Here is an 18,830-nt window from a genome sequence, read left to right on the forward strand (position 1 = left end):
TATGATAAATTGATGAATGTTTGAGTTAAGAAGTTCACTGTCTCCCTGTAAATGTTGTCATATTTTCATTGAGAAAATTGCAGATTGGGTAAAGTTTCTTTTCAAGTGCCTTGATGTCTTGAATTGAATTTAATTAAACTTTATTTAGGTCACAGGTTGTTGCAAATAAAATAGGCATGTTGCACAAAGCAATTTCTGTTATTATTTGCATTTGATCATTAAGATAAAAATGACCTGGAAACTTGTGTTAATTGTTTTCAAACTGTGCTTACTCGTGTCTTCCAAAGTAATGTTAATATAGCATAGTTTGGTGACAAACAGCTTCACACATGATTTTGAATTCATATTTTGATACTTAAAGACTCTTCTACTGTCATAAGATGTTGATTGTCTTTTTGGATAACTTGAGTTCTCTAATTATGAGGTGAAGATTCAGAAACTTAAGTACATTATGTCTACTGCTACAAAAGTGTTGCCTAATGTGAATGATAGCTAAATTTAAAGCTATTGATTTTCCTTATTCTCCTGCAAATATGTCAATCGTAGTATAGAGAAATAAGGGTCTCCCGCAGAGGATTAAGTTAAACTAAGTGCTTCAACAAAAGTCACAAAAACGTGACTGCAGTTCCTACTGAACAGCAGTCAAAAGACAAACTACGAATCTAACCAAAACAACCCAGAAAAATATGAAAATTTACAGAGACGTACTAGACACACAAGGCGTCTAGCATACAAAATTTGGTGAATTTAGGAGTTGATTTGCTATGGAAATAAAATACAGAAAAACAGAGAACAGAAAGAAAAACGAAATTGAAGCAGATTTGAAGTTGGTTGATATCAAGATAATGAAACTAGCTAGGAAGGAAGTATCCACCCCCAACAATCACACACAACAAACTTTGTCTAATTTGCTACCAATTAACTTAGTTGAAGACACTCAAATTGGCTCGGTACGCTTGAACACAACCTATTACCCTTTCTTACTTTGTACGCTAGGCAGGAAGTGCTCTACACCTAGACTATTCCCAAGCAATGCAACCTAAAGGTACGTTTATTAGATTAAACATGCAGAGATCATTAAGTTTGAAAAGAGTTTGAGCAATCACTAGGCATCGCAAATAACTTAGAGCCTTGCTAAACCTAGGGTTTTGTTTACTTGCTAGTGAAAACTACCAATTACTTCTCTAGACAATTTGAGGAATCCAACTATTGATCCAGGCATCAAACAATCAAAGTATTAGAACCCTAGCATGCATACTAAGTAGGCCTCCAAAGCATACAAACATAGAATTCATCAATGAGAAATTGGTAAACAAAACCTCAACTTTATTAATTGGAAAACAAATTGAATGTCAAAACATGTTATGGATCATGTCTAGGGGCTTCAACTGCCCCCTAACTACTGGAAATTTAGTTACACATAATGGGAATCAAGAACACAAAGGAGTTCATGGAGAAAGAAGACAACAAAAATCAGAAAATTGGAAAATACGGATCAGCGATCGATCTCGGAAATTCCAACGATCGATCGTTTATGGTGTGGTTCTGTAGTCTTGCTTCTCCTCCAGCTCTGGTGCGTCTAGGCTTCTTCGTATGTGAGATGGTCCGTTTCTTCAACGTCCAAAGAGATATTTTATTCAGTTTGTCCCTCTTTCCTTCTTTCCTTTCGGGACTCTAACTCCTTGATTAATGTTCTGATTGATTTAGGATTCATTGACATCCTTCTATCCAATAGGAGCAACCAAGAGAATTAATTGCTGAATATCTTTTTCTCCATATTGCCTTAAGCTTCCTTGATTCATCAAGAGTCCACAATTCTCCATCAATTGCACATATCTCCTTCCTTTTGCTCTTATTTCTTTCCTTACTTTGGAAAACCTAATAAACATAAAAACAACTACATTAACCAGAAAATAAGATAAACTAACAAAGTAAATATGGGAATTAACAACATTATTATCGCATTATTATGATCCTATCAGTGAAATTCAGATTTGGGGTATTTTCATTGACATAGTATCTTGTGGTACTTTTTGCCATTATGGTTGATATTTTGTTTTGGTGTTTTATGTGTTTTTGAACTGCTTTTGGAACTAACACATAAATCTGTAAAAATATTGCTAAATTGAAACTTCGTATTTTTTGAGTTTTGAAACTGAAACTTACAGAATTTTTCTTTTTGACTTTGCTCATTAGGAAGTATTTACATGAACCTCAACAATGTTTTGATGCTCACTGGAACAAACTTTAGAGCCTGGAGAGATTCAGTAGAGTGTTATATGATGATGCATGAGAATATAGACATATTCTTTCATGAGGATGAACTTGAGGCATTAACTAAAGATAGTTCAGCTGAGGAGGTTAAGGCATTTAAAGCCTGGCACAGGTCAAATAGAATGGCCAAGAACACCATTAGAAACACTATGTCTGACACTGTAAGAGGTAGTGTAGAAGAACCTGACTTGGCTACTGACTATATGGAGGCCATTGAGAGAAAATTTAAAGAGAGTGAGAAAGCAAAGGCTGCAAGATTGTCTAAGGCTTTCCATGAGCTAAAGTATGAAGGATCTGAGGGAGTTAGAGAGCACATAATGAAGCTGATCCACATTAATGCTAGGCTCAGGGAGTTACTGATGGGAGTGAATGATAGCCAAGTGGTGCATGTTGCACTGCATTCTTTGCCAAATACCTTCAGTGAGCTTAGAACTAGCTACAATGCTTTAAAGGGTACCTGGACCATAGATGAGCTCATATCTATCTGTGCTGATGAAGAAGATAGAATTAAGAAAGAGAGAGAGCCTGCAACCTCTGTGAACCTGGTGGAAAAGCCAACGAAAAAGAAGAACAAGCTTAAGGTCACCAAAACCATCACTAAGCCATCTGGAAACACTGCAGCACCTAACACCACCAAAGCTTTTAAGTTCAAGTGCTACTTTTGTAAGAAAGTAGGACATATGAAGAAGGACTGCTCAGGTTTTAAGGCTTGGTTGGTGAAGAAGGGTAAGAATTTCTTAAGTACTACAGAAACTTTTTCTTTAGAAATTAATTTTGTCAATATTGAACCTCACACTTAATGGTTAGATTCTGGCTCACCCTTGCATATTACAAATTCTTTACAGGGATTCACAAAGAAGAGGGCACCAAGAAGTAAGGAAACCAATGTCTGTGTGGGAAATGGCATGAGGGTTGCAGTGAAGGCTATAGGAACCTTAAGACTAGATCTAGGTTTTGGAAATTTTTTTGTTTTGGATGATGTTTATTACATTCCCTCAATTAAGAGGAATTTGCTTTCTATGTCTCTTTTGGTTAAGACTGGTTGCTGTTTTTACATTGATTTGGATGGAATAAAAATTTCTAAAGGTTCCTTGTTATATGGTTCTGGTGTTATTTTGGATAATTATATGAAATTGAATTGTTCAATACCTCAACAAGTAATCTCACTTGTTGAAGACAGAAATAACACATTAAGTAACAACACCATCACATGTGTTAAAAGGACATTGTTCAACGATAAATCAGCTTACTTGTGACATAGGAGACTAGGCCACATTTCAAAAGAAAGACTGCAAATATTAGTAAAGAACAAAACACTTCCAGAACTAGACTTTTCAGACCTAGCAGACTGACTACAACAAATCTGGGCATTAGTGACCATGACAATGATCACTAAAACTAGGAAATTTGGTCACTAAATGTGATTAGTGACCAAATTTGGGTGGTCACTGTAAGCCCCTCACTGATTCTATTCAGTGACCAACATTGTAAGTTGGTCACTAATTCAAAATGTCTTTAGTGACCAAGATTTTATGGTCATTAAATCAAAATGTCTTTAGTGACCACAATTTTATGGTCACTAATTGAACATGTCTTTAGTGACCACGATGTTATGGTCACAAATAATAATGGCTTTAGTGACCTACATATTCATCACTAAATTCTATTACCAATAGTCACTAAATTACAAAATCTGCTTATTTAAAGCCATGCCCTCGCATGGTTCTAGTGACCGTATTTCTAGGTCACTGGTAATTTGGTAACATTATTCTTGGCTGTTCTATTGGCATTATTAACTTTAACAAATCTGGTCATTCAATGTCACTACAAATCAAATATGTGAACAATGGTCAATTCTTTATGCAATAAACGGCTCAATAGTAGCCTTCAATATTCCAAAACCACCATATGAAAATGTATTGTAAAACTGCTGGTTAACAAGGGTTGATTATATCAATCCAATAATAAACATCAACCTCCATCTTGAAATACTAACTTTCTAAATCCAAAATATACAAATGTCAATATCCATCCTTGATAGCCATTTCAAAATAAAAGGAAGTACATACAAGTCTTCCTAGAAGTTCAAAAGCCTTCAATGATCCTTCAATGATATGTATGTTGCTTGATGCCCTTTTCATCTGCCAATTTTTGCAATGCTGCACATGTACAGATTGTGTATATTTAGATTAATTAACAAGAGCACATGGGCAAAACACAATCTGAAGGTAGCAATGGCAAAATATCCATCAGTCCACTACTAGAATTTTGTTCATAGACATCGGTTCTGGACCGATGTTAAACTAATTTTCGACCGATGTCTTAGTGGGTGTAGAGAAAAGTATAGACATCAGTATAAGCGCGTTTTCAACCGATGTCCCAGACAACAACCAACATCGATTCTAAAAAACAAATCGATGTATAATCATTATAATCATCATATTTTTGTATGTTAGGTATGTCTAATTCTTCATATTTTCACATTTTATGCTTAAAAAAGTATATGTCAAACAATACCTACTTGAACATTTGCATCGATTTCTATTCTAGAAGCGATGTCCAGTACACATGTAGACATCAGTTCCCATGAGTATTGTTTGTTCGTGGCCATTTTTACATGTAGGTTGCCACATTATTTTCCTAGGAATGATGTCTGTATCTTTATTCTACATTGTTTTTTTATTCAGAAATGATGTTTCCTTTAAGACAGAACATCGTTTCCAATTAAGTAAACCGATGTTCAATGGTATTATGTACGTCGGCTTTTTTTTATTCAAACTGATGTGTTAGTTCATTGAAGACATTGGTTTTGCTTTCCAAAACCGATGTTCACCTTTTGACCACACATCGGTTTGCTCCGTGATAGGTGATTTGTATGTTCATAATAGATTACGGTTTGGTAATTAGAAATCGAGAAATCGATGTGTAGTAGTTTTGATTACATCGGTTTTGAGTTACAATATATTCGATATATTGATAATCATAGGACATCGATTTCATCTAGTTGCTGGAAAAAGAAATACATTTCTCATCACCCAAAAATTAGAGCTTTCCATTAATTTTCTTTCCAAATTCATGATTCAACATAATTCACAAAATAAAACCCAAAACCTACAAAGGCTAGCTTAGAAACATATTAGCAACCAACTACAAAAGTACGTTCTACACCAAACTTTGCTTCAAAGCAAAAACTAGCCTTACTCAAAATCATGGAAGCCAAAAGTCTTACACCAAACTCTGTATATAATCAGCCACTTCAATGCACACCTCGTCAATATCATTTTGGCTATATGATTTGCGCGCCTTTACTGCCCACTAGAAATGTATAAAACAACATATAAGTCACAATCATTAGGTAAAATCCCACAGTTCACTCAAAGTAGGATAAAGCCTTACCTCTTTCCTTAAAACATGTGTTATCAATAAGGGACCCTATAAGTAATGTAACAAAATTCTTCAACCAGGGGTGCACAGATCTCCTCATATTTTCTGGAAATATAAAGTATTTTGTCAAAATCATGTGCCAAGTGTAAAAGAGAACAAAATATAAGATGAACAATCAATACATAAGTAATTTTAACACACTGCAAACAAAGAAGGATGTAAGTTCTTACGACCTTGTGATTAATTGTTTTCTTTGTTCTTTTTTCTTTCTCAGCCTTGTGCTTATACCAAACCCAAAGTCCAATCAACATCCCTTATTATTTTACTCAAAAAGATATATCTCTCTCTAGAAGTCTATTAAAACCATAATTAAAATCTCCACCCCTCTTTTCACTTATGCACCTTGAAAGTATTTAATACAGTTGATCAGGATCACTGACCAGCAAATAAGTATATGGATATCAAATATATCGCAGTTGATCACAGTTGCTTAATTTCAATATTTCATGATCACAGTTGCTTATTTTAATATTTCAACTGTAACACTGCAGTGTAACACTTGTAACATTCTTTTGAAACAAAACAAAAAAAATGAACAGAACAATGATGCTGAGGATGACACAGAGGTATAGTGGTGAAATAGAATGAGACAATGATCGAAAATTATAGAAGGTTGAATATCCAATATTTTTCAAGTTTAACATGTCATTGGAGAGCTAGTTGGCTGGATCAGTTATCGTGATCATTCACTTTCACCAACTAATTAGTCATTATATATAGGGGCTAACAGTTGAGCTGAAATATAAAACCACGATTTTAGATCATAAATATGCAGTACTACCCTGCATTAGTATCCCAGGTAAATAAACAGCTGGAAATCCAAGTATGGCACATAAGATGAATCATGCTATGTCTCAATGATCTGAACAATTTTGCAGATCCGATTATTTGTTTCAACATTCTGTTGTTTAAACTGTATAATCAAAGTGAAAGAGCAGGTGAAGTACAGCAAAAATAGATAGATAGTACAGAATTTTCAAGTACACAAATCATTAAGGCAGTTGATATCTGATGGTAAGTACATCACACATGGTCAGCTGAAATATACATCATAGATTCATAGGGGGAATGCATCTCCAACTTTATATACATCACTGCAACTGAACCATTTATGTCTGAAAAAATAGTTCAGAGAAGAATTGTAGTTTTCAAAACTTTATGGATATGTAGTCACAGGATGTACTACAATAGATAACTGAATGGCAGATATTGGCCTTCCAATTTTGGCTCCCTTTTCAGATAGTTTATAAATCAGAAGCATATTTTTTCAAACAAACTATTTGTGGTTTATATATAGAAACAGATAGTACTTTTAAATTTAAAGTTGGTGATTTAAAGTTTGGGCTGTGCTACCTGTAATGTGGCTGCTGCATATCATAATCTGGGCAGATTATTAGTTGACTCAGTGGCTTTTTCCTCATTTGCTTCGAGCAGGGGCAGGCTGCATAGAACCACCCATCTTCTGGCACAAACCTGGTTAATGTAGCTTTGCAATAGAACAGCTTGTCCTGAGATGTAAGGCAGAATATGTTTACTGTTGATATATTTAGAGATGTAAATACATTGCGAATGAAAAAAATATAGTTGAAAGTAATTCATGTTGTGAATAAATTGTTTACTGTGGATATATTTAGGGATGTAAATACATTGCTGACGAAAAAAATATAGTTAAAAGTAATTCATGTTGTGAATAAAGTGTTGAATGAGTTTCTATAGCTGGTTGTGAATCAAGTAATTGACTATCTACATTGTTTACCTTCTATATGGCTGGATCCAAGATGTTTAATTCTTTGAGTTTTTTTTTTTCTCAATTGCCTCTTACTCTTTAGGACTCATTAGCTGCTTAGGTAGACTTGATAAGATAATCACAGTATGATACGGACCTGCAAATCTGTTTTTTTTTTTTTTTTTTTTTTTTTTAACACAACAAAGCAGTCGATAGATGTTAAACCATGAAACATTTGGTACTATTCTGAAAACATAGAAATCCTAATTATACTGAATAATTAAACATTCATTACTATCAACTTATTTTAATGAAATGTTCCTCACTTGTAACACTGCAGGAATGTTTGATATCCATGATCAAATGTTACACTTGTAACTTAATTTTAATATTTCATGATCAAATGTTCCTCACTTGTAACACTGCAGTTGATCACAATTTCAATATTTCATGATCACAATTGCTTATTTTAATGATCACAGTTACTTAGAGCCCATGTAACACTGTAGGAATGTTCTCCCTGAGAAGCAAAACAATTGCAACAGAGGAATCATAGTGAGTACCTAAGAAGCACCGAAACGGGTACGAGTTTCCGGATACGATACGATCGGAAACGTGGAAACGGCAAATCTTAAATGTATTAGGAAACGGGTACGTGAAGGAAATGCCAATTAAATATATATATATATATATATATATATATATATATATATAATTAGAAAAAAAAATATGAAACATAAACAAGACTAATTAGGTGGCAGTATTTTAATGGGCAACCTCTGATAGACTTGCCTTTATACTAGGCTACTTTGTACTATCTTTTCTCTAATTAAATGCAAACTACTGACCCCTATCTCCCTCTGTCTCTCGTCCCCCACCACCTGCTTTTCTCTATTCTCTTATTCTTTTTTAATCATTCTTACACGGTTTCATCAGCAACTATTCTTCTTCTCTCCTCCTCCTCCTTCTTATTCACTTCTTCTTCGTATTCAACTATTTTAGTCTTATAGAGCCCAAGCAAGCAGCAGCCATGGTGTTCTCAAGACTGAGCTTTGCCGCTTCAGTGGCGCCGAGATCTACCCGGGTAGGGGCATCAAATTCATCCGCTCCGATTCTCAGGTTAAACACCAAAGCCTAACTGCACCTCTCTCTCTCTGTGATCGATTTCTATACTCATCGGCTCCATCACTAATACTGGAGTTGTGGCTTGGTTTAGCTTTCTTGTTCCTGAATTTCAAGTGCAAGAGGTACTTCCACAAATGGAACCGAAGAATCGTGAAACGGAAATCGGTTCGGGTTTTGCTCGGTTTAGGACGTTTCCACGTTTTCTGGCGTTTCCGCAAACCGTTTCCAAACCCAGATAGGCGTTTCCGAGGCGTTTCCGACCCGTTTCCCGTTTCGATACGGGAAACGCGGGCATTTTCGCGTTTCCGTGCATCATAGGTGAGTACCCTACATAATCAAAGCAAATAGAGAAGACCTACATCTCCGCAATGCATTATATATGCAGAGAATTCATGAGTTCCTAATTCATGCTGAAGAAGACAATGAACCCAAGACTTTGTATGTTTCAAAGGATAAAGTCCACAACTCCAAAAAAAAAAGTACAGAAGCATCATAATAATACAAATCTACCATCCAATAAGATCACAATAAGACCACAAAATCACCGGATCAAAATCCAAAAATCAAAACTTTAATGCAAGACAATACCAATTGGATCCAAAAGAGGGGTCATGAATGGAATTACCTCTGAAGGTAAAAAAAAAACACTACAACCACAACTAATATAAGCAAGAAGCTATTAGCCTATTACAAAAGAAGTCCAAGGCATGAATCAAAGTGCAGTAACACATTCTTGAAGCCAAGAAAAATAGTATGTGGAAGCATTACCAGGCCTTATAAAATCGGAGAGACCAAAATCAATAACCCTCACTGAAGCATCCTCTTCTCTTGTGGCAAAACGAAAATTCTGCCAAGCAGTCATATGAAAAGAGTTATTGATAATAGGTTCGGACGAGAACTGAAGATGTAAACAAACTACATGTGGAGGGGACTTTCAATACTATTCCATCCAAATACAAGAAAGTAGTGGAAAGTAGAAACTCTGAATTTAGTTGTACCTCTGGCTTTAGATCACAATGCACAACATCTTGAAGATGACAATAGGCAATAACACTTAAAATTTGCACAACAATAACTTTAGCATCTTCTTCTGTGTATCTTCCACCCCTGCCACAAGGAGTTACTGAGAATACATCAAACTGAAATCATAAATCTGAAAGTGCCCAACCACAAGTTTCAATATAAAGAATATAAATCTACCTGGACAAAATTTTATCCAGTAGTTCTCCACCTTTACACAACCTGAAAGTGAAAGAAATGAGAGAAAATCATATCAAATTTCAAAACAGGTTTTTCTGCCAACAAAAGTGTTCATTCTTCTCAGTTCTAAGACTAGGCTTAATATATGTGTGTGTGTGTGCGTGTGCGTGTGTGTGTTCATAAAACTAAACCATAAACAACAATACAAATGATGTCCCAACAAGGCTGACTCCTATAAATTGGTGTGAAGGAATAAGACTAAAAGAAAAATTACACGTACTCCATGACTATGTAGACATTATTGGCATCCTCAAATGCATCATAAAATCTGACCAGATTCTTATGTCTAGATAATGCTTTCAGTATTTTTACCTCTCTACGGACATCTTCAATAGCTATTGCTGTTGTCATCTGCAAAGAATCACTTAATTAGTAACCAATACGACTTCAAACAAAAACTTGTGTGATGACCATATAATACGACTTCAAAGAGCTAAATTAGATAGGATACAGCAAGATAAGATCAATAAATTGAACCAATAATCTGATACAAGCAAAACCCATCAAGAGAAACAATCAAAATTTCCCTCCAAATAGTTGAAAGAATCCAATTAGATAAAGGACCAGATCTGTGACCCAATAACATGTAATCAAAAGGAGCAAACTTTACATAAGAGAAAAGGAAGCAAAGACAAAGAGATCGCAAAGCAAATGCAGAGAAAGAAAAGGTACCTCATAAACCAAGTCGAAGAGGGATCGGAGAGTCGGAGGCGATGAGGAAGGCTCGACGCGTTTCAGAACCCCTTTTTGATTAGAGGGGGAGAGAGAGAGAGAGAGAGAGAGGAAAACAAAAGGAAAAGAGGAATAAGGGATGCTGTGGTACGACCTCGAAGAAGAGCAGAAGCATAACGATGGAGGAGGCGAGAGTGATGACGTCGCCGGGAAGGCTACCACTGTAGAAATCTTCATTGATTTTGGGTTTGATCCGTAGCTTGTTCAACATATTCTCCATAGTTTATAGAGAGAGAAAGTGAGAGTCGGGGGGGGGGGGGGGGGGGGGATGGGTTTGGGTTTGAGGGAGGGGGAGAGAGATAGGATTTGGAAGGAGTGAGAGTCATTAGGGTTCGAAAGTTTCAGAGAAAGTTTTCTGTTTCAATTTTGGGGTTGGGTGCAATTATTTTTCTAAGTGCGAAAGTTTTGAGTTTTAGTCCCCGCTTCTTCATTTCACTTAAAATACTTAGCGCTTTTTGCAAAAATAGGTTCCCGCAAATTTTCAAACAAAACTTTTAACACCGGTCATTTTAAGAACTGATGTTAATGATATACATTTAAATCGGTATTTTCGTAAAACGATGTTAGATTACTTTTTTACATCGTGGGCAAGTCTGACCGATTTAAAATATGCGATGTCTAATAACATAATTCTAGTAGTGGTCATATCCATATACAAATCTTCTATGAAACAACTTCGCTAAAACCTATCAATCTTGATTTTGCAACATGTAGGCAATGGAACTGAGATATTGATAGAAGCACCACCTTGCTTTGATTATACTAGCCAAGAAATACCATCTATGTTTTAGTATATTTCAATATACGATAGAGCATATCTATATGTTTTATAACCCTAAAAAATTTGTAATAAGCAATAACGAAAGAAGTCTTACCTTCTTTTGTAAACTGGATATTGAGACTTGTTGGCTCCTATTCAATAGTTGCAAGCTGCACAAATTAGACAAGTTAATGAATAACTATTAGCTCCATAAGAACCAAAGACACAACAAGACCCCATATATTCACAGTTCTAGATGTGTTAACAGACAAAAAAAAAAAACAATAACAGAAACAGGAAAAAGAAAAAGAAAAACCAAATTAAATGCTAACCCAAATTAAACACCAGATCTAAAGTTATTGAGATTACCTTTCCAATAGACTTAAGCTCACGTCCAATGGGTCCAAAAATTGTAGGTCAACTTCAATAGGCCATACCTGAATGCCAAATATGAATCAGCTAAAGGTTTAAAAACGAATAATACAACCAAGTAAAGGTAAATAGCACCAAAATTCAAACTTAAAATGCCTATGACACAAGCACAGTAATCAAAAGTATCCAGCATTAAGATTCTCCCTGTTTTACAATTTAAAATGTGATCTCTCAAACACACTTATCAAGCGCAGTATCTGATAGATGATAATGAATTGATAATACTCGTTTCCTAAGGGACTTTTTTACAGATTATTAATAAAAGTAGAACATACATCAGCAAGCTTAGAAGTTAAAAGTAATAACTTTGTGGTAATATGAGAAAAGGAAAGTCAATACACCGGTTAAATTATAAAGCAATGTCTTCTGAGCTCTTGGACCCAATCTGGCAAGCCTCTCCAGTTCTTCTATAGTTAGACCTACACAAAGATATTATTCTGAATAAAAAAAAAAAATCATGTAATCAAGTCCCCCAGAGTAATAATCTGTAAAAAAGTCCCTTAGGAAACGAGTATTATCAATTCATTATCATCTATCAGTATCTACTTTCCTCTGAATCAGAAGACTAAATCATAAAAAAAAAGCTCTGAAATTAATTAGATCTAATAAACAGAAACTCAAAAGGAGGTCAAATCTTTTATGCTGACAAATGAAGCTATAACCTATTTTGAATTTGGTTGTAGCTCTAATTTTAACATTGTGACAGGTTATCCGGTTGCAATGATATACTATGCATTCTCCTTAAGTCTGTCAAAACTTCTGTTTCCCAAACCATATCCAATAGCCAACCGATACGAAGTCATACACCCACATGCATTCTCCAATTCTATATACAAATGATCTAAAATGCAGAAGAATAGAGTCAGATATAAAGACCTATGCAAGAGTCAGAGTCAGAGTCAGATATAGAGTCAGAAGAAAAAATTGAAATGGATAATGGCATGCTCCAACAGACAAAAAAAAAAACTACAGTTAAGCATCAAATAGAATGGACAGGAAATGCTACAAAAGAAAGTTTATCAATTCCTACTTTTTGTCCTGAAACTGTATTACAGCTGGAAGGTGACTAAAACGCAAGACACAATCTCAGAGTCCTTTTTTGTGATGAAGACTCGGGATCCTTTCATATCATTAAGCAGGAATAAAATAGATTATCATGGCCAGCGATATCAGAACTTCACCTCCAGCTTTCCAACGCCTGGGGAACCCAATAGAACTATTTCTCTTTTAAATTTGTAAGCTATAAATCTATTTATGCCATCTGACAATTAAGGACAAGTAACTAGAATACCCAGGAACTTCTGAAAACTTGATAACCCAAAGGAACATCTTGAAATACACCTCAGTTGGCTCAAACATTTAGGATGCCTAGCCAGTGTTTCACAAAGTAAGTTAGCTATGCCCTATAAACACTATTGAAATACACCTTTGACTTCATTGATTGTCAAATAGCTCAATCATTGAGTCAATCAGTTCAACAAGCCTCTCAATGATTGAAAGAGATACTTACAATCAAGTAATTCGTTGGAGGAGAAGATCGACGGAGTCGGAGTTGGGGGAAGAACACGATGACCGATGAAGTTCACTACATCCACAGGGTTCAACAAAACAAGATAAGGAAATAGTGATAATACTTTAACTATGAGATACACTTTTGGCTAACTTACAGATCTCTGCTTCATTGCAAGAAGTTCATAAATCCAGAACTCATATGATCATTTTAGTCTACTATTATGAGTTAGTTTCGTGTTTGGAATGCAGATGATAAAACTAATCGAAATTCAGCCAGAAAGATAACAATTCCATAATCACCACACACAAAAGTGTTCTTTAATTTATGCAAATGCAAGTTTGGAGCTACAAAGAAAAACCAAACAACAGCTACAAAAATGGATCCCTGTACATTTTGTGGAATAGTTATAACCAATTCTGCCAAAGAGGAATTACACTTTTGGCTCATCTCTACGGAAAACAAAGTCTTCAAGTTCATTGAGAGCAAAATAAACAACCAGCAGTTCAAATTTCAAGTTCGTTTAATTCTGTATCGTTTTCTGAGCAACAAAACAGGCCCAAGAAAGCTTCGGATTACAATTTTACCTGGAATCGTACCTGAATCGCAATCAAAATTCAGTGCCAAAGCTTCGAATCCATTGCTAGTGACCAAAGCTCTCAGATTATCAAAATCTGCAACCGCTGATTGTGATTCTCCGATTTTTGAATTGTCCTCAGATTCGTACACTAAGCTTCCTGAAATTCCAGAAATTAAAAAGAGAATGAAAACTCATAGATCATAGGATGAAGAAATTAGCGATGAGCGAAACAAACAACAGACTAAAACCTTGCGAAGATTCAATCTAACGGAGTCGGAGTCGGAGTCCCAGTCGTTGCCGAGGGAAGAAGGCGATGGAGTCCAGCTTTCGATTTGTTCACCTCGAGGTATGCGAGTTATATATCAAACCTACTCTAAAAGAGTAAAAGTTTGCCGCTTGAAAATTCATTGGAAAAAAAAAAAAAGATAAAATAATTGTCACTAACCCTAAAACGACAGCGTATTTGTTTCACATGTAGTGGCCAGACTTAGCTTGGTCACTATTAATTATACATTTGGTCACTAATAGTCAAATGATTAGGCGGGAATCTGAAAATTTTTGCGCCAACTGTTTTAGTGACCAGTGACTAATGTTGATCACTAATTCTATTATATTTGTTTGGACCCAAAATGAGCATTTTGGCCTGATAAGGCACGTCTTGGAGAAATTAAGCCAATGTCAGTGGCTCAAGCTATATATTGTCGACAAGTTCGAAATATATATATATTTAGAGGCTAAATAAAGCCTACTATGGAAGCATGAAAAGTCAACTATAGCACATTTTCCTACTTCGGCTAGGAGAAACCGAGCTAAACAGAAGGAGCGGCCGCCTGACCAAACGAAATTCAAATGAGCTGAAACCTTCCAGATTAAATCTAGAAAGCCCAAGGATCATTTCTTATGAAGAGTGCCAGAGCTACAAGTGAGTGGAAGGTCTTCAAACAATCAGTCCAATTTCCTTGTCTAGAAAGGCTTGGAAACTGGACCTGTAAGAGGTCCAGCAGTGTTTTCGGCCCAACCACTATATGAAAAGCTCTGAAAATTGATCAGGGTGATCTACACTCATAGTGGAACATTTCTTATGAAGACGTCATGGTCAAAAACGGAGTGCTTGATGGAGATAAAATTGAAGGAATTTCCTTGTCTCGAAAGGCTTGGAAACTGGACCTGTAAGAGGTCCAGCAGCGTTTTCAGCCCAACCACTATATGAAAATCTCTGAAAATTTATCAGAGTGATCTACACTCATAGTGGAACATTTCTTATGAAGAAGTCAAGGTCAAAAACTGAGTGCTTGATGGAGATAAAAATTGAAGGATAAGGGAGCAGAAAATGACTTAAACCTAACAAATTCCATTAAGTGTTTAAGTATTCAAACCTAACATTCCATTAAGTGTTTAAGTGCTGAAACCTAACCCATTATGATTTGTTTTTAAGGCCAAATAGTGTTGCTTGGTAGCCTATAAATAGAGGCTACAACATAGAACAATACACCAATTCATACATCAAAACATCTCTAAGATGATCTAAGTTCTCTCTAGAGCAAACCTCTCTAAGAGCAACTCCTCTCCTTCTCTTTCTCTTATCGGTGATCACACTCCTAGTCCTAGTCTTCTCGGAAGCCGACTTTCAGTGCCACCAAACCCTCTGTCAAAGTGCTTCGGTCCTAGTCTCCTCAGGAGCCGACTGTAGTACCGCGACCACAACGGTTACGGAACCAGCCAAGCAAGGGTAACGCCCTCGCAAACCAGCTAAGCTAAAGTCACGCTTTAGCAAGTTCTTTATACTTCCCGGTGATTTTGCTCTGCTCAATCTGCAATATTGAGTATCGACTTGTGAACAAGAAGAAACTTCAGCAAAGTCCTCACCACGAGGCACAAAGAATCCCACGACGAGGTTGGTGCTCTCCTCGTCTACAATCGCTTGATAGAAGTCAGGTCAAGGGACACCCCCGACGACCGCACCCGAACGGTGCTGGCACGCCCACGCAAGAAAAGAGACTGTTGACCAGCTCAAGAAAAACTGGAGCCAAACAATATTAATGACCAATTACAAGTTGGTCACTAGGATTTGGTCACTAATGCCCAAATTTGTTGTAGTGTTATTGAATGTTTTAAGGGTAAAATGACAAACTTAAGAAAAAAGACTGCTAGCAGAAGTGAAAAACTGCTAGAGTTAATTCATACAGATATATGTGGTCCCTTCAGGCATAGAACAATATGTGGAAATGTTTATTTCATTACATTCATAGATGACTATTCAAGGTACTGTTACATCTACCTATTGTCAGAAAAATCACAGTCACTTGAGGCATTTAAAATTTTCAAAACTGAAGTTGAACATCAACTAGAAATGAAAATTAAGACTGTGAGGTATGATAGGGGGGGTGAATTTTATGGTAAATATACTGAGCAAGGACAACAAAAGGGTCCATTTGCTTTATATCTGCAGGATGTAGGTATAAAAGCTCAATATACAACACCATACAATCCCCAACAGAATGGTGTTGCAGAGAGAAAGAATAGAACTCTGTTGAATATGGTAAGAAGTATGATGTGTACTTCTGGGTTGCCAAAAATGTTTTGGGGAGAAGCTTTAAGAACTGCAAACTATCTTTGCAATAGGTCCCCAAGCAAGTCTGTGGATAAAACACTATTTGAGTCTTGGTGTGGTAGGCAACCTTGTCTGCATCATTGCCATGTATGGGGTTGTAAAGCTGAGGAAAGAATTTACAATCCCAATTTAGGAAAACTTGACCCTAAATCTGTAACTTGTCATTTTATAGGCTATTGTGAAAAATCTAAAGGTTATAAACTCTATGCACCCCACTACTCACCTAGAAGTTTTGAAACTCATCAGGTTAAATTTCTGGGGGAGAGTATTTGCAATACAAAATTTGAAGATTTAACTGATGATTTTGAGGAAATTGCAGAAAGTGAGGATACAGAAATAGAAATGCCAAACTTTAAAAATAATGCAGAAACTGAAAGTGAAGTTCACAATGCAGTAGGTGGTGACTTAGAACTTGAAAACCAAAATGTTGAAGTGGCTGAACCTATACCAGATCAAAATGTTCCTAAACCTCAACAAAATGTAGCTGAACCTAGAAGATCACAAAGAACTAGGAAGCAAACTTTTGGTGGTCAAAATGATATTTATGAGGTTTATCTGCAAGAAGTTGAGAGCACTTTAGCAGATGATAATGATCCTGTAAATTTTAAGCAAGCTGCAGAAAGTAATGAGTTAAAACAATGGGGAAGAAAGCTATGGATGCAGAGCTTGAATCCATGTATAATAATGAAGTGTGGGAGCTTGTGAAGCCAGATCCAAATCACAAGCCTATAGGCAGCAAGTGGGTGTTCAAAACTAAGAGAGATGCCAAGGGAAACATTGAGAGACACAAAGCAAGACTTGTAGCTAAATGGTTCACACAAAAGGAGGGTATAGATTTTACATAAACATTTTCACCAGTTTCAACTAAGGACTCTTTTGTATATTCACATAACAAGTTGAAAGTTGGAGTATGAAAATACCTAGCGCTCTGCTAGGGCTGGGAGAGCGCCGCCTCCGGCCTCTCTGTACCTTTCTCCATCATCGATGGAGTACTGTTCCGATGTCGTCCTCGGCGTCGGTTGTTGTGCGCACGGCTCCAGCCGTGCCCTGTATCGGGTCGTGGTTCGCATCTCGGCCGGTGGTAAGTTCTTCTGATCAGATTCGTTCTGATCGTGTGTCGCGTCAATGGGAAGAAGCCATGGATGTAGCGTTGTCCCAGATCCGGTCTGCCTGTAGTGCTTTTCGTCAGAGTGGGGAAGAGGCTGCGTTCCCGTTCTGGTTTGGGACGGCGTTGAGATTCCGACCAAGCCGGGCTATACTGAAATCGGGTTTAGGGATGGCGACGAGGTGGCTGGGCGAGGAACTCGAGTTCGACAAGCGTGGTGGTGGGGAGCTGCTGCCAAGGGGTTTGTCGGAGTCAGGCTCGGTTAGTCAGAGTCTCTCCGATCTGAGAGGGGACTGGGTGTGGCGGAGCAATTGCGCAGTCCCGGGTCGAACCAAGGTCCGCGCCACGGAGGGCGGCGCCTGTGAAGGTGTTTGGCGGCGAGGTGACGAGGGTGGGATCGATCTGGGCGAGATCTGCGTTCCGGCTGGGATACCCTTTCTGCGACGAAGGACGGTGGAGCAGAGATCAAGGCCGAGGTCAGGGATGGCATGGGTGCCAAGAGTGATTTTGGGTGCCCATAGCAGGCTGTGGATATGGGCCTTTGCTCTGTTGGACTGCCAAAGGGTGTTGGAGTGGGTCTTCATTCTTAGGGCTTTGAAGATGGTGTATGAGCCCATAGCGGTTCGGGTTCGCATTTGGGATCCCGGAGACGCTCTATGGATCTTACATTGTTATGAGTTTTGGATCTACTGCTTTGGTTCCTTAGGTAGAAGATTGCTCTCTATTCAGCGCATTTTTTTGCGTGGAGTAGGCAAGGTCGGTCACACTACCGGCGGTCACCTTGATAGAAGGTTACCCTCTATTCGACGCATATCTTTGCGTGGAAGTATGGTCGACCATACTATTGGTACCGTTTTACATAGCCCGGACTCTGTCTGGTGCCTCATCAAATGCTTAATTGCATCCCTTCGTACCCGTGCTAGGTTTTATTTCCGATGCTTTGTTGCATCTAGTATTTTTCTTACTATTTTATATTTTGATGTAGTTTCTACATCTTTCAGTTGTAATCTTTATTCTGTTTATTATTAATAAAATTGTGTTGACAGTTTCTCAAAAAAAAAAAAAAAACTAAGGACTCTTTTAGAATTATAATGTCTCTTGTAGCTCACTATGATATGGAGTTACATCAAATGGATGTAAAAACAGTCTTCTTAAATGGTGAACTAGAGGAAGTGATATACATGTCATAACCAGAAGGCTATATTGAAACTGGAAAATAAAACTTAGTCTGTAAGCTTAAGAAATCTATATATGGACTTAAACAGGCATCT

General features: G+C 37.0%; 1 protein-coding gene and 1 long non-coding RNA gene across 8 annotated transcripts; both read right to left on the reverse strand.

Annotated features, from left to right (window-relative positions):
* Positions 1–4,117: 4,117 nt before the first annotated feature.
* Positions 4,118–14,228, reverse strand: LOC133733617 (uncharacterized). Of its 2 annotated transcripts, none has more exons than XR_009857802.1 (7): positions 14,092–14,228; positions 13,863–14,000; positions 13,264–13,338; positions 12,095–12,172; positions 11,691–11,758; positions 11,437–11,491; positions 4,118–4,433 (listed from the first exon to the last, which is right to left on the reverse strand). It is a non-coding gene; the product is annotated as an uncharacterized LOC133733617 (long non-coding RNA). The 2 variants fall into 2 exon arrangements; XR_009857803.1 differs by having other exon boundaries at positions 13,851–14,000.
* LOC133733616 (CDPK-related kinase 7-like) lies at positions 5,246–10,802 on the reverse strand. 6 transcript variants are annotated; one of them, XM_062161255.1, is made up of 9 exons: positions 10,502–10,802; positions 10,050–10,180; positions 9,770–9,811; positions 9,568–9,676; positions 9,338–9,416; positions 7,072–7,226; positions 6,500–6,631; positions 5,671–5,763; positions 5,246–5,589 (listed from the first exon to the last, which is right to left on the reverse strand). In XM_062161255.1, the coding sequence occupies exons 1-6, from the start codon at positions 10,736–10,738 to the stop codon at positions 7,093–7,095; spliced, it is 732 nt and encodes a 243-aa protein (XP_062017239.1). In that variant the 5' UTR covers positions 10,739–10,802; the 3' UTR covers positions 5,246–5,589; positions 5,671–5,763; positions 6,500–6,631; positions 7,072–7,092. The 6 variants fall into 6 exon arrangements, with proteins under 6 accessions (XP_062017239.1, XP_062017240.1, XP_062017241.1 ...); XM_062161256.1 differs by having other exon boundaries at positions 6,500–6,833; XM_062161257.1 differs by lacking the exon at positions 6,500–6,631.
* Positions 14,229–18,830: the final 4,602 nt, after the last annotated feature.

Source organism: Rosa rugosa, chromosome 2 (assembly GCF_958449725.1).
Source record: "Rosa rugosa chromosome 2, drRosRugo1.1, whole genome shotgun sequence".
Taxonomy (NCBI): Eukaryota; Viridiplantae; Streptophyta; class Magnoliopsida; order Rosales; family Rosaceae; genus Rosa; species Rosa rugosa.

Coding starts and splice junctions, on each gene's coding strand:
- LOC133733616 (XM_062161257.1), bottom strand. CDS start 10,738: ATGAAGATTTCTACAGTGGTAGCCTTCCCGGCGACGTCATCACTCTCG. Junction 10,181..10,501: donor TCTTCGACTTGGTTTATGAG/GTACCTTTTCTT, acceptor GATTCTTTGCAG/ATGACAACAGCAATAGCTAT. Junction 9,812..10,049: donor AATGTCTACATAGTCATGGA/GTACGTGTAATT, acceptor TTTCACTTTCAG/GTTGTGTAAAGGTGGAGAAC.